Source organism: Arvicola amphibius, chromosome X (genome assembly GCF_903992535.2).
Source record: "Arvicola amphibius chromosome X, mArvAmp1.2, whole genome shotgun sequence".
NCBI lineage: Eukaryota > Metazoa > Chordata > Mammalia > Rodentia > Cricetidae > Arvicola > Arvicola amphibius.
The window spans coordinates 132,355,254-132,368,477 of NC_052065.1; the positions used below are offsets into that span (position 1 = coordinate 132,355,254).

The window sequence follows — 13,224 nt, forward strand, 5'->3', positions numbered from 1 at the left end:
GTTTTCCTTTGTTATGATAAAAGATAAAATAAATATAAATATTGTAACTGTAATTCTTGTTTGATAACTGTTTTGTTATATGTAATTTTACTATGTTAAATTGAAAGCCTTTCTTTTCTGTTTAAACAGAAAAAGGGGAAATGATGTAGGAGGGTCATCTGTCTATGTGTTACTTTCATTGGTTAATAAAGAAACTGCCTTGGCCTTTTGATAGGCCAGCCCTTAGATAGGTGGAGTAGACTGAACAGAATGCTGGGAGAAAGAAGCAGAGTCAGGCAGACGCCATGCTTCTCCTACCCAGGACAGATGGTGGTTAGACTCATGCTGGTAAGCCACAGTCTAATGGTGATATACATTAGTAGAAATAGGTTAATCAAGATGTGAAAGTTAGCCAGTAAGAGGCTAGAGTTAATGGGCCAGGCAGTGTTTAAATGAATACAGTTTCCATGTAATTATTTCGGGTGTTATGCTAGCCATGCAGAACCAGGCAGGACGAAAAGCAGGCCTGCTCGCCTCATCACTACAGTCTACCTACCACTGCCCATGTAAATACCAACAGAAATCCACAAAGAAGGTTTTTGTTTGTTTTGGCTTTTTGAAACAGGAGCTTACTACTTAGCCTGGGCAGGCCTTGAACTCACTATGTAAACAGGTTGGCCTTGAACTCAAATGTGGCCTCACCATTGGTACCACACCATCAGTGCCTCACATATCTCTCCAAGTAAACCGCTGGTACCTGAAAATCCACAGGAATTGGGCCATAGGGCACACTGATGTTTAAGGCTTGGACATCTTCTCGCTCCCTGATGTCCATCCAGGGGTTGTAGGCCACAGGTGGTAGGCCATCAGGGACCTGGGGATCGGGAGCCAGGGTGATGTTTTCCAAGGGATACAACTTCTGAAATTCCTAGGAGAAAAACATACAAAGCTGCAATGTTGCTGCTCATTTGGCAAAAGTACAAGGTTGTGCTTTCTGAAAGCCTATAATCAATCCATTTACTTGGTGCTAATACTCCCCAGGAACTCACCCACCCTTACCTACTCTCTACCTTAAGCCACTCTCATATGGCTCAAACAGCAACAAAATGTTGTTGTTAAAACATGTTTTCTATAATGACAGCAGCAACTGTCCTCTTCTCTCATATACAGGTGCCCTCCTTCTCCTGTCCCTATCTTACTCCCAACATCCAAAGGCATGGCAAAGGACAGTGGGCTCCCACAATCTCCCTCAGCTTCTGTGAGTCATGAGGAGAACTCACAGGACTTGGCAGAAGGTCCCATTTACAGTGATCCTTTATTAGAGTGAAAAGATTTCACACCCAATCAGCAAAGAAAAACCAAACATGCACTGTCTGAAGGAAATCAATGACAAGCTTCAGAGTCCTTCCCAGGGATTTCACATAGGATGCTCTTATTGCCCCTGTTAGTTGAAAGACAGTGCATATAAAATACTACCAATCAGCGAAGCTCATAAAAACTGCAGCACCCAGTTTTGACATGGGGTTGATCACGCAGGCACTCAGCCTTAACCAGAATAAAATTTCAATCTTTCATAAGGCAAGCAGTGATCCAGCATATACCATGTCTGTCAAAACCACTTAGGCACTCCCAAATCAAAGCTCCCAGTTGCCAAATAAGGGCCAGCCTCATAACTAGGCAGTTTTGAGAATTCTTTTCTGCAAGGGAGCAGAAGAGACTGAGTGTTACAGCTTCTTCCAAAGGGGCTGAGAGCTCCTGCTGTGAGGACAAGATCCTCAAGGCTCATCAGACAAGTTGCCTACATCAAAGAGCATACTTCCAAGCCTGTACTCTCATTTATAACCAAGCGACATTTTTTGTAAAATGAAAAGGCTAGGCTGCTCAGGCCCAGGAAAAAGAAAACAGAGAATACCTAGACAGGATTACACATTCTAAATAATATAGAGAAGAAGCATAGGATTTGAAGTGCCAACAAGCAATTCTGTCTCCTGTTCCTACAGGGTATGATATGAGAATCTTAGGGAGGAATTGACAGTTGGGGAAGCTGGCTTCATGTTTCCTCCTATTTTCTCCCAAAGACAATCCCTTTGGTGGCTTTATCTCACCTCTGTAGGACATCATTATATAATCCCATTCACATGATGAGCTCAAACAAAGAAATCAAACCTCCAGTGGAGGAAAGCTAAGCATTTATTACAAGATTCTTACAAGTTCTAAGACTACCATTATTGCAAGTACACTAGTAACCATTGGGCATCCCAGTGGGTTATGACCACCTTCAATACACAAATGCCTCTCTGGTGAATAAGTAACACAGATAATAGTGATTGTGTTGGATCAGCCCTCAAGAAGCTCTTCACCTTAGGGTATCTGAAGGGGATGTGTGGCTTGTGATACCCAACCGCCAGGAAGAAAGGACTGGCTGATATTTTCATCTTTTCCAACAACCGAATGGCTTCCTCAGTGCTCTGTTTGTCAGGCAAGGTGCCCTCGGGCACATCTGCCACATCCACAGGACAAAGCAGGTTGGCATGGAGTTTTCCATCTTGTCCCCTACATGTCTTTCAAAACAAAATGCATAACATTGGTCTATTAAATTCAATAAATCGATTCTGACAGTCACACACTGAACAAATAGCACCATCACCAGCCCTCAAAACATGAACATTGGAAGCAAAACCAAACCAGAAGTGTTTGTCCTTTCTCCAGATAGGGGCAAAAAAACACATACTGTTCAGTTTATTCCTATGAATTGTGTCTCCAGGCCATAACTAATTAGAGGATATCCAAATAAACTATCGAAAACTATCTCAATATTTACGATCCTTAGCTCAATACTTCAATCCAGAGTAAACATCAAGAATCCATTAAGTGAAATGATTAGACATAAGGTTAAGGTTTTAATTTATATTTGTGTATGTGTACACATGTGTGTTTGTATTTTTGCCAGTGCACATGGGGGGGGGGCAGTACACAAGAAAAGTAGAGGTCAACCTCAGTTGTTCCCCAGAAGTGATTTACCTTGGTTTTTGAGATAGGGGCTCTCACTGAGACATTAAGCTAGAGTAGCTGGGCAGCAGGCTCCAGGGACCTGCTTGAGTCCCCAGAACTAGATTTCTGATGGGTGCTAGGAACTGAGTTCAGGTCCTCATGTTTCTAGAACAAGCACTTTACTGACTGAGCTATATCTTTGGCCCAACTTAAGGTTTTAGAATAAAAAACATCCCATAAGCCAGGTGTGGTGACCTATGCCTCTAATTCCAGCACCATGAGAGAAGCTGAAGCAGGAAGATTCTGAGTCTGAGGCCAGCCTGAGTTTGAGCAAGTTCCAAACTAGCCTGCCTGAACTATTTAGTAAAATATTATAAAGAAAGAATTTCACAAAAAAGTAATCACTGTGCCTGTCAAACCAAGTGCTAAATATCCTAATGTTTGTTTCTATAAGACATTACAACAAGCAAAAGCTACACACATCACAGCATAACCAGTTTAAAAGAAAATACAATATATTTAATAGTCCATTTGCTAGGCAAGACGACAGTGCTTCCTCGGCCCTTGGACAGACTTACCTTAGTGTTTTCGTATTTCTCTGATGATGGATGATAAGGTGGAAAAGACCAGCTATATGGAGAATCATCACTGTGATTGGAAGATATACCTTAAATTGGAGAAAAGAAAGTCGCTGAATAAAATGTGAAAGGTCCTTTAATAACCACTGCCAGATTAAAATTGAACAACTATACAAGTAGCTTCCCCCCTCTTTGGGCCTCAGTTTCCTCACCTATAAAATCAAGAGCACAAGCTAGATGATACATTTCCATTAAGACCAACTCTCCAGGTCATCATTTTAGTACTGAACATCTAACTTCCTAATTCCTAAGCCTCAAAATGACAAGATCAGTCAGCCTGAATGTGCTGAGCTCCTGTCTCCTCCCACCTTATAGTCCCCTCTCTGCCCAGCCATATCCTGCAGTTCCCTGGAGCCCAAGTTAGAGACTCTTGCCCACCCTAAGGAAGCAACGACCTCCTAAGAAGAAAGCAAAAGCACTGTCACCACCATGAGACAGATGAGCATACAGAGGTTAAGAGAAGGCTCATGCCTTTCACAGTGCCAACCCAATAGATGAATGAGCTGAGACTCAAACCCATGCCTTCAGCACCAAGACCAAGTATGCAACTGTAAAGCATAGCTGCAGCCCAAAGCTTAGTAGTTTACTGGTACCAAGCAAAACAAATAGCATATGAAACTAAGAAAGAACTGCCACCTGCCAAGAGTGCAGAAGTGCCTTGGAAGTAAGGGTCTGTAAGACACAGAAAAGCTCATCCCTAAATCTAGTCATCAGGAAGGAGATCAACAAACAGGCCTTGTTTGGTTTCCCTTCCTAAAGTATAATCTCCTCCTCTAGAAAACACTCAGTTCCCTCCCAATGCCCGTAAGCAAGTGTTCTAAGTACCAAACTAGCAAGTTAAACTGATATTTAGCTTTAGGCCACACAAAATGATTTCTGATACATTTATTTTCAAAACTGAGCAGGGCATAGTCTACCTGCTGACTATTCTCAACCTGAACTGCCAGCTAGGTTTCAGAAGAAAGCTACTGAGCCTAGCAGTTATAATCAATGTACAAAGGGCTCTTGGAGACACTCAAGCTGTCCCCTTTGGTGATAAGCATCATCATCTGAATGGATCTAGCACTTTGAAGACACTTTACACTCCCAGATGCCTGTATTGACAAGCTCCCCTGGTAGAGCATCAAAACAACTACAGTCCCAGCTTCCCAGGTATGTGAAAGTCAAAGTCAGCAGCATGGCTGAGTAGTGGCAGCACTGAGACTACAACCAGGTGCCCACATCCTTGATGCTATCTATTGTTCAGGTAGTCTATTCTACTTCCAGAGATGCCCATGGCAGTGAAAAACCAAAATAATGTGAATGCTGTCATTAAAAAGGGATTTGTGTGGAGTGTAATATAATGGGAAATATTTACTCTCACTCGGGTTATAAAATTATAAACATGACATTGTAGTGGTATATTATTTGTATTTTGATAAATAAGTCTTGCCTGAACACCAGAGGTAAAGCTAAAGCCACTAGAGGTCAGGCAATAATGACACATACCTTTAATACCAGGATTTGGGAGGAAGAGTCAGACAGATCTCTGTGAGTTCAAGGCCACCCTGGGCTACACAAGATCAATGCAAAAATAAATCCAGGTGGTGGTGGCCTACACCTTTAATCCCAGTACTAGGTGTTGCAATCTGCTGGTTTGGCTGGTCACCTGGATACTCTGTCCCTTCAAGAAACAAGCCCTGCACACTCCTAATTCCCCCTTCTCTATCTCTCTCTGTCCACCCTTCTGAAGAGGCAGTCTCTGCCTCTCCCTCCCCCGTCTTTTTCCTGTCTTTCTCTGTTTCCCCTTTTCCGTCCTTCATAACCTCTTACTTTTAAACCATTCCGAATATCCACTAAATAAACTCTATACCTAAGCTCTCTCTGCTTGGCGCATCTGTCTGTATCCCACCCACCAGGGGACCTGCTGTGGGTCACCAGCCAAGGCCCCTCGTGGGACCAGGACAGCCTAAGGTCACCCACATCATGAATTATAACAATAGGGAGTCACACCTTTAATCTCAGCACTAGAGGGAAATGAGAGAAGAGAAAGAGGCTGTCAGCTTAGTTTGAGGTCGCCCAGCCTTGGTAGAGGTAAGACTTCTCTAGTAGCTTGACTGCCTTGCTTTTCTGGTTTTCGGGTTGAACCCCAATTTCTGCCTCTGGGATTTTATTATTCATGCTACACAACATAAGTACAGAAAAACACTATGTCCAGAAAACAGGCAGGAATACATCAAAGGCAGCTTTCCTCAGGATGGTGCAATTACACCTTTATAGTCTTTGCTTTCTTTCCATTCTTGAAATCAAGTGATCCTTCTATCAGTGTTTTAAAGTGGTAGCTATGCTTCATTTAGGAAGTGAACAACCAACCAGCTTATCAGGCAGTATTCAGAGCCAGAACTTGACACCCAACTTCCTTCTTCTTTCTGACATGACTCACAGAGAAAGCATTACCTCCACTAAGCTGTAGCTCTTACCTGGACATCAAGTCCACACAGGCCCTCTAGACATCTGAGGTCCTCAGATGTGGTTGCCTCATACTCAGCTTTACAGACAGGCACTCTGCAAGGCACAGGGTCAGGTAAAGGGCCAGACTGACACCAGAGCTGCCTCTGCAACAGCTAATGAATGCACTTCCGCAACCCAAGCAGCTCAAGTCCCAAAGCATCACCTCCAACAGCTAAAGGAAAACAATTTCTTTCTCTTCTTTTTCATTTAGACTGTGAACGTGAAACTAGGCTAAAGAAGTGTTTTGTTGGTGTTGCTGTTTCATAGAAATGTAGCAATGAACAACAAGTTACCCAGCCTGTCAGCAAAGATCACTACAAACATAGCCCCAACCCAGCAAGGGATTCCATTATTCAGGAACAGTAAAAGAGAGCCCAGGCTTCGGTAATTAGACAGTACCAGGGTGAAAGACTTTCCCAACCGACATGGTCACGTAGCCATTCTCCTTGAAGTACTGGGGGATGGTGGAAAAATTCCCCGAGTGTACTCTCCAGTAGGAGTTGAAGTCATACAGGCGGGTGGTGTCAGGCCTCCTTCCGGTGAGGAAGGACACTCGACTTGGTGCGCACACTGCTTGCTGTTAGAGAGCAGAAGCAAATGTCAACATCATCACAGCCAGTATCTGCAGTCTTCAAGGTAACTAAGCAACTTGTCTAGGTCCTCAGCAACCGCCAGGCAGCTGAGTCACGCAGATCTCAAGGCTAACCAGTGGGATTCGGGCCTCGCCCAGGTACTAGAGATTATTGTCTTCTGCACAAAGGAAGACAGTCATCAGGCTCTCCAAACAGCAGGGGGCTGTGTGTGGGTGTGGGCGTGTGCAGTTTGTTCCTGTGCAGTGGCAAGCCTGTGTACCCAGAAAGGGCGATGCTCAAGAAGGACAACTGCCATGGATAGATGGCTGATTCTCAGCCATCCACAACTTACTTGGGAGACCCACAGGTTGGATTTTTCAGCTCCAGGCAATTCCTGTTTCTGGCTAAAAGCTGGCCAAGCCTGTCTTAAGCATGTCAGGGCCAGGGCATAGTCTCCACCCAAGGAGGAGAGGAGCCTTGCAGGTACAAGCTTCCTTTTAAGTGGAGAACAGGCTTGCCTAGGCCTCCATTTTCCAAGCTCTGCTTCCCTCTTTCAAGGAGATCATCTCTAGGGCAGCAACATGCAACTCCATACTGTGTATACACAAAGAGACACATACCCACACCTAAAGGTTCCCAAACATACCTGTGCAAAGGCATTCTGAAAGAAAATGCTGTGGGATGCCAACTGGTCAATGTTTGGGGACCTCACTAGCTTATCGCCATAACAGCCCAGGGAGGGGCGAAGATCATCCACAATGATCAGAAGGACGTTCAGAGCATCTGCACAGGAGGGAGGGGCTTTGGTTACATCACATGGACTGACAATGAAACCCCACCACCACCACCATCAAGGTAATGAGAAGATCAAGGCTGGCCCCAGCTCCTTAACAGTCCATCTAGAGAGGAGCAACCAGAGCTCTGCTTCAGCAAAGGTCAGCGTCTTATGTGTCAGCCATGTCTTCACACCTAGATGAAGAAGAAAGACAGGGACTGGGGGAGGAAGGTGGTGGGGGATGAAAGAACGAAGAGAAGGAAGGTATAGAGGAGACAGATGAAAAGATGGAAAGACAGTTAAATGAAGGAAGGACGGATAGAAGGGAGGGAGAAGGAAGGAAGAGAAGGATGGACGAAGGGAGGGAAGGAGGGAGGGAGGGGGATGGAAGGAAAAGGATGGACTGCTAGACAGATGTAACATGCACCAGTGGATGGGCCCACACCCATGTGCGTATGAGAAGCACAAATTGGACTCAGTGGGTTATAAAAACAAAAAGAGGGCATGAAGTTGAGGGTGGGTGGAGCTGGTGGAGTTAGGGGGAGGAATGGGGGTGAAACAAAAATATATGTTGCATGCACTTATGAAATTCTTCAAAAATTAATGAAAAAAAGAAAGATGGGATGATGGAGAAAAACATGATGTGACGGAAAGGAGAAGAGGTAGGAAGGAGGAATGATGAAAGATTGCTGCCAGCTGAACAGATGGAAGGAAGGAAAGATGGCTAGAGGGTAAGCAGGAACAAAATGGGGGGGGGGGGAGTGAAGGAGGCGAAAAAAAAGAACCTAGGATGGATGGAAGAAGAAACATCGGCAGAGACAGAGACAGGGTTGGACATGGCAAAGAACGAGCAATTGGCACCTGTAGCAGAGTTGCCTTGAGCTGCGAACTCCAGGGCGAAGCAGAAGGAGCCTACCAACAAGCTGAAGCCAAGAAGGCGCCAGTCAGGCGGCGGCGGCGGCGGCGACATTGCTGCTTTGGTGCAGCCTTGAAGAAAAGTGGCTTCAGGTTACAACGGGACCATTGGGTAGCTGTCGCCGCCGCCACAGCCGCCACAGCCGCCGCCGCCGCCGCCGCCGCCGCCACCACCACCACCACAGACGCAATCAGAGAAAACTGCGTGACACCGCACCCTCAGGCCCAAAGGCCCAGGCGCTGGCCTGAACACGAATGCGCTTGCGCAACTGCCCCAGCCCCTCCCTCTAGAGAGTGGAGTTTGTGGTTCCGGAGGTACGTGGGCATAATCAGCCATAGTAGGCGGGACCTTAACCGGAAGCACAGGGGCTTCGGCTTTTCCAGAGCACCTTTTAAGATGTGGTGACAGGACTCTTGATGTTGTGAGGGTTTTGCTATTGAACTAGTTTCTTGCCTCTTTGCTCGTGCTAGTTCTGTGCCTTTTAGCTGGAACTCCAGTCTTATCCTTATCTCTCTATAAATGTTAATTTTCCTTGCTGCCTATTCTTCAAAGAAGCCCCTTGAAAACTTCCATCCTATACCTAAAAGGACCTTTTTTCCTTATTTATCAGTTAAATAAATCCTTATTAAACACTGCATACACACACACAAACACATGTACAGTGGGAGCTGTTGGTGCTGGAGCTCTCAGTTCGTGCTCTGATTGAACTTAAAATAAACTCATAGAACGTTCCTGGGCATTCCTGATCTGGACAAAATAAAACTGAGTGGGAGGATCTTATTATTTTATATGAGGTTGTCTAGGCAGAGCTTCACTGGTAAAGAGATAGCTAAACAAACATGAGAAGGAAAGGAAAAGCCACTTGATGTCTGTATAAAGAGGGACCAGCAATTATGGAGCATAGTTAGGAGTGATGGCAGCTGGAGCCAGACAGGAGAAGAGCACCAGAGAGAAGAGCAGAAATAGGCACAGTGACTGGGAATTGAACTCCTGTGGCAACAATTATTCCCTGTTGATTTTGGACTGAAGACCAAGAAGGACTCTGTGTCCTATCTCTACCAAATGGAGCTTCTGAAAAACTAGACCCTCTATCTATGAGTCTTCCCTAACTGCTCCTTGCCCATAAAATAATCTAGCATTTGTTATTGCAGAAGCATTGATATTGTGGCATCTTACCCTCCAGGCAACATGTTAAACCAAAGACAATAGTTTCTTCTCATATCAATACTTTGTGCTATATGCTAATATTTCCATTACTGTTCAAAACTGAAAAGTCTGAAAGCCTAAAACAAAGACATTCATCAGGAAATGGGGGGCAGTGTGAGTCTCCATGAGGGGCACACCTGTTTAGAAGTTAGCCAGAGCATGGTCATCAAATGGCCATCAGAACATGCAGTCTAAATAGCCCTATGGTGAAGTAATGAGGAATAAGAAGCAAAAGTCACATGTGGTGCCTACTTCTAAAAATGTTTGCAGTTCTTTGGTAGACTCTTCAAGTTCACAAGCAAGTTTTCTGAGCACCCTGACATCCAGGTTTAGGGTAGGAGGAAACATAGGGAATAAGAATATTGAAAACATCCTCAGTCTTTTCCACAATAATGGCCATGGTTCAGTTTCAAATAGAAGCACAGCTGAAGCTGATATTGCAACCAGAGAAATGTAGAAGCCAAAAATACAGAAGAGGATGGCAATGGTAGCACAGGAGGAATGAAAGTCAAAGCTATGGGATGACACACAGTCTGGCTTAAGGAAAACAAAGTGGCCCTACTTGACTGCAGACTCTCTGGCCTTGAATGGTTAGTACTACTGAAAAGTCAAAACTCGTGTTCTCTAAGAACTGAAATATTTATTTCAACAGACAAAATATGAAATGTCCTCCATCATCTACATTCATGTTTTATTTCATTGAACATTTTTAAGGAAATCACATAACTTCACTAAAATCGAAAATGTTTAACTGAAACCATCATAAAATCAGGCCTCTCAAAGCTGAAGACATTGCCTTATGGTTTATTTTTAATATTTTATTTATTATGTATACAATATTCTACAGGCCAGAAGAGGGCACCAGACCCCATTACAGATGGTTGTGAGCCACCATGTGGTTGCTGGGAATTGAACTCAGGACCTTTGGAAGAGCAGGCAATGCTTTTAACCTCTAAGCCTTATGGTTAAGAGCACTTGCGCTCCTGCAGAGGACCCGGGGCAGGTTCCCAGTGCCCACATGATGACTAACATCCACCCATAACACCATATTCAGGGGATCTGAAACCCTTTTCCAATTTCTGCAGGCAGCAGTCACACATGTGGCACACATACATACATGCAGGCAAAACATTTGTACTCATAAAATGACACAAATAACTTTAAAACAGGAAAAGGTCAACACTCCTGTGTAGGTCAATGCCTGCATGAGATTTAATAGACACATCCAAATAAAACAAGCAATTCTCTCTAAAAAGTTTATACAAAAATATTAAACAAATTTCTAGAATGTTAAATAATTTGTGACTGACTCCCTTCCAATTTAAATTAATAATCTTAATGCAGCCTTCATATGTTTCTATATTATCAAGGATTCACAGGGGTATATTCAAGGCACCTATGCATCAGAGCTATGCTCATGTACTGCAAAAGACAATTATGGGACTCCAGGAAATTTCTGAGATATTAAACAGATAGGGGCTACAAGTCCTCTTGCCGTTAGACTACTACTATATCCCCACCTAGGATGCTGTCTCAAGAGACAGAACACATGAGTAAATTAACAGTCTGCTACCCTGCCACTGTGGCAGGATGTGGGTATTGTATGTGTTTGTGTGTATGTGCTTGCAAGTGTGCATGTGCAGCCCAGGGGTTGATATGTTATATCTTATTTAAATATTCTCCACATTATTGGTTTTATCTTTCTAACAGTTCCAATCTTCCAGAATGCCTTTGTCCAAGTATATACATATTGCCAGGGCTGATGTGTGCCTTCTCTTGCAAGTACAAATTGGGGGCCCTCCAGATAATTCTAGGTGCTTCTCATTACTTCAGACACCTCCATGAAAGAAAGAAGAAAGCACAATGTACAGAAAACTGTAGCTTTGGAAAGCCTCTTCTCCACTCATAAGATGAAATCTTTGAAGACAATTCAAGTGTTTTATTTCTTTAGCTTCTGGGGCTCGTTGGATGGGCTCTTTGAGGTAGGCTTCCACTCACTGCTGTATCCCTGTTTGCATTGTCTGGTAGACTTCAAGGACTCACAAGAATAAGAAGCATGATGCTGGAGAAAAAATAACGACAGCTTGAATTTTGCAGGAAAATGGGTGGAGCTAGAAAACATTATTTTGAGTGAGGTAACCCAGACCCAGAAAGACAATTATCACATGTACTCAATCATAGGTGGTTTTTAAATATAAAGCAAAGAAAGCCAGCCTACAAACCACAATCCCAGAGAACTAAGACAACAATGCAGACACTAAGAGAGACTTACATAGATCTAATCTACATGGGAAGTAGAAAGTAAAAAAAGACAAGATCTCCTGAGTAAATTAGGAGCATGGGGACCTTGGGGGAGGGCTGAAGAGGAGAGGGAGAGGCAGGGAGGGGAGCAGAGAAAAATGTAGAGCTCAATAAGTATCAATAAAAAAGAAACATGATGCTGGACTGGAGAGATGATTCAGAGGTTAAGAGCACTGGCTGCTCTTCCAGAGGTCCTGAGTTCAATTTCCACCAGGCATCTATAATGAGATCTGGTGCCCTCTTCTAGCCTGCAGACCTACACAGAGAAAAAAAGTTGTATGCATAATAAATAAGTAAATCTCTTTTAGAAACAAAAAAGCATGATGCTAATAACCTCCATGAGAGTGAATAGCACAGTGTGTGTACCCAGCCTGTAAGGACACTCATTCTGTAGTAAGAAGGGCAGGGGTAGACTCGGTGAACACATGAATTTGTGTCTCCAGTTGGAATATAACATTCATTGCACTAGCCAAATATGCTGAGCAGGCAGCTCATGGTTCTCAGGACTGGCTGTGTGGAGATGCAGAAGGAAGCATAGGTCTCTGCTCTCCTGCTGTCTGGAAACAGTGGATCTGTGCATGGACACAGCCATATCTGGGTCACATGGTTTGTGGCAGCTCAGGCTGCCCTTGCCTTCAAAGGAGAGTGAAAGTAAACTGCATCAGGACTAGACTTTGACCCTGGTCTTCCTTCCCGAAAGGTGCATGTGCAGCCCATGGAAGAGGAGCAGAAAGACTAGGGCTGCACCACTCAGGAGTCCTGACCTTTGCCTAGCAACCACTCCAATTCACACATGGTGTCAAATAAATTCTAAGATGAACAGCTCCTGCAAAAGGCCACACACACCCTTACTTGCTTCTGGTGTGCACATCACGTTTCCACGTTCAGTACAGATCTCACCACTCTCCTCCCTCCTCCTTTCTGAGCCCACTTTTCCTCATGCCATTCATTGGTTCAGCCAGCTCAGCTCCTGGTGGGCCAGCTATTTGGAGCAGGCAAGCCCAGGGCTGCCAGACTAAAGCAGAGATTCTAAATGTATCCACCAGAGGATGCCAACGGGCAGATGTTCAACTATTAACACTGAAAGGCAACAGATTTCCTTACTTTGTAAAACATAAGCTCAAAACCAAATATTTAAGCCGCAAATGCCTCACCAGATCTTTTGAAGTATGTCACTGTCACTAAGTGAGCAGGCTCCCTCTGTCGCCATTGCATTCTATTTTGTCTGAATGGAGGGGCTTTTCTGGTCACCTCCCTTTACTCTCTAATGTTGACCCAGGAAAGGTTCTGAATTTCCAAACTGACCTGTCTTCCTAAAGCTTCTCAGGGAAGGGCAGACATGAAGAAGCTGTTGTG

The 13,224-nt window shown here is 44.2% G+C and overlaps 1 protein-coding gene across 4 annotated transcripts in view; it reads right to left on the bottom strand.

Moving 5' to 3' along the window:
• Positions 1-8,582, bottom strand: part of Ids (iduronate 2-sulfatase) — a 62,843-nt gene extending 54,261 nt beyond the window's left edge. For all 4 annotated transcript variants that reach the window (XM_038316896.1, XM_038316894.1, XM_038316895.1 and 1 more), the window contains exons 1-6: positions 8,307-8,582; positions 7,317-7,453; positions 6,498-6,675; positions 3,549-3,637; positions 2,340-2,540; positions 737-907 (exon numbers count right to left, since the gene is read on the bottom strand). In XM_038316896.1, the coding sequence (XP_038172824.1) occupies positions 737-907; positions 2,340-2,540; positions 3,549-3,637; positions 6,498-6,675; positions 7,317-7,453; positions 8,307-8,415 (885 nt within the window). In that variant the 5' untranslated portion in view covers positions 8,416-8,582. The remainder of the gene's footprint in view (positions 1-736; positions 908-2,339; positions 2,541-3,548; positions 3,638-6,497; positions 6,676-7,316; positions 7,454-8,306) is intronic.
• Positions 8,583-13,224: the final 4,642 nt, after the last annotated feature.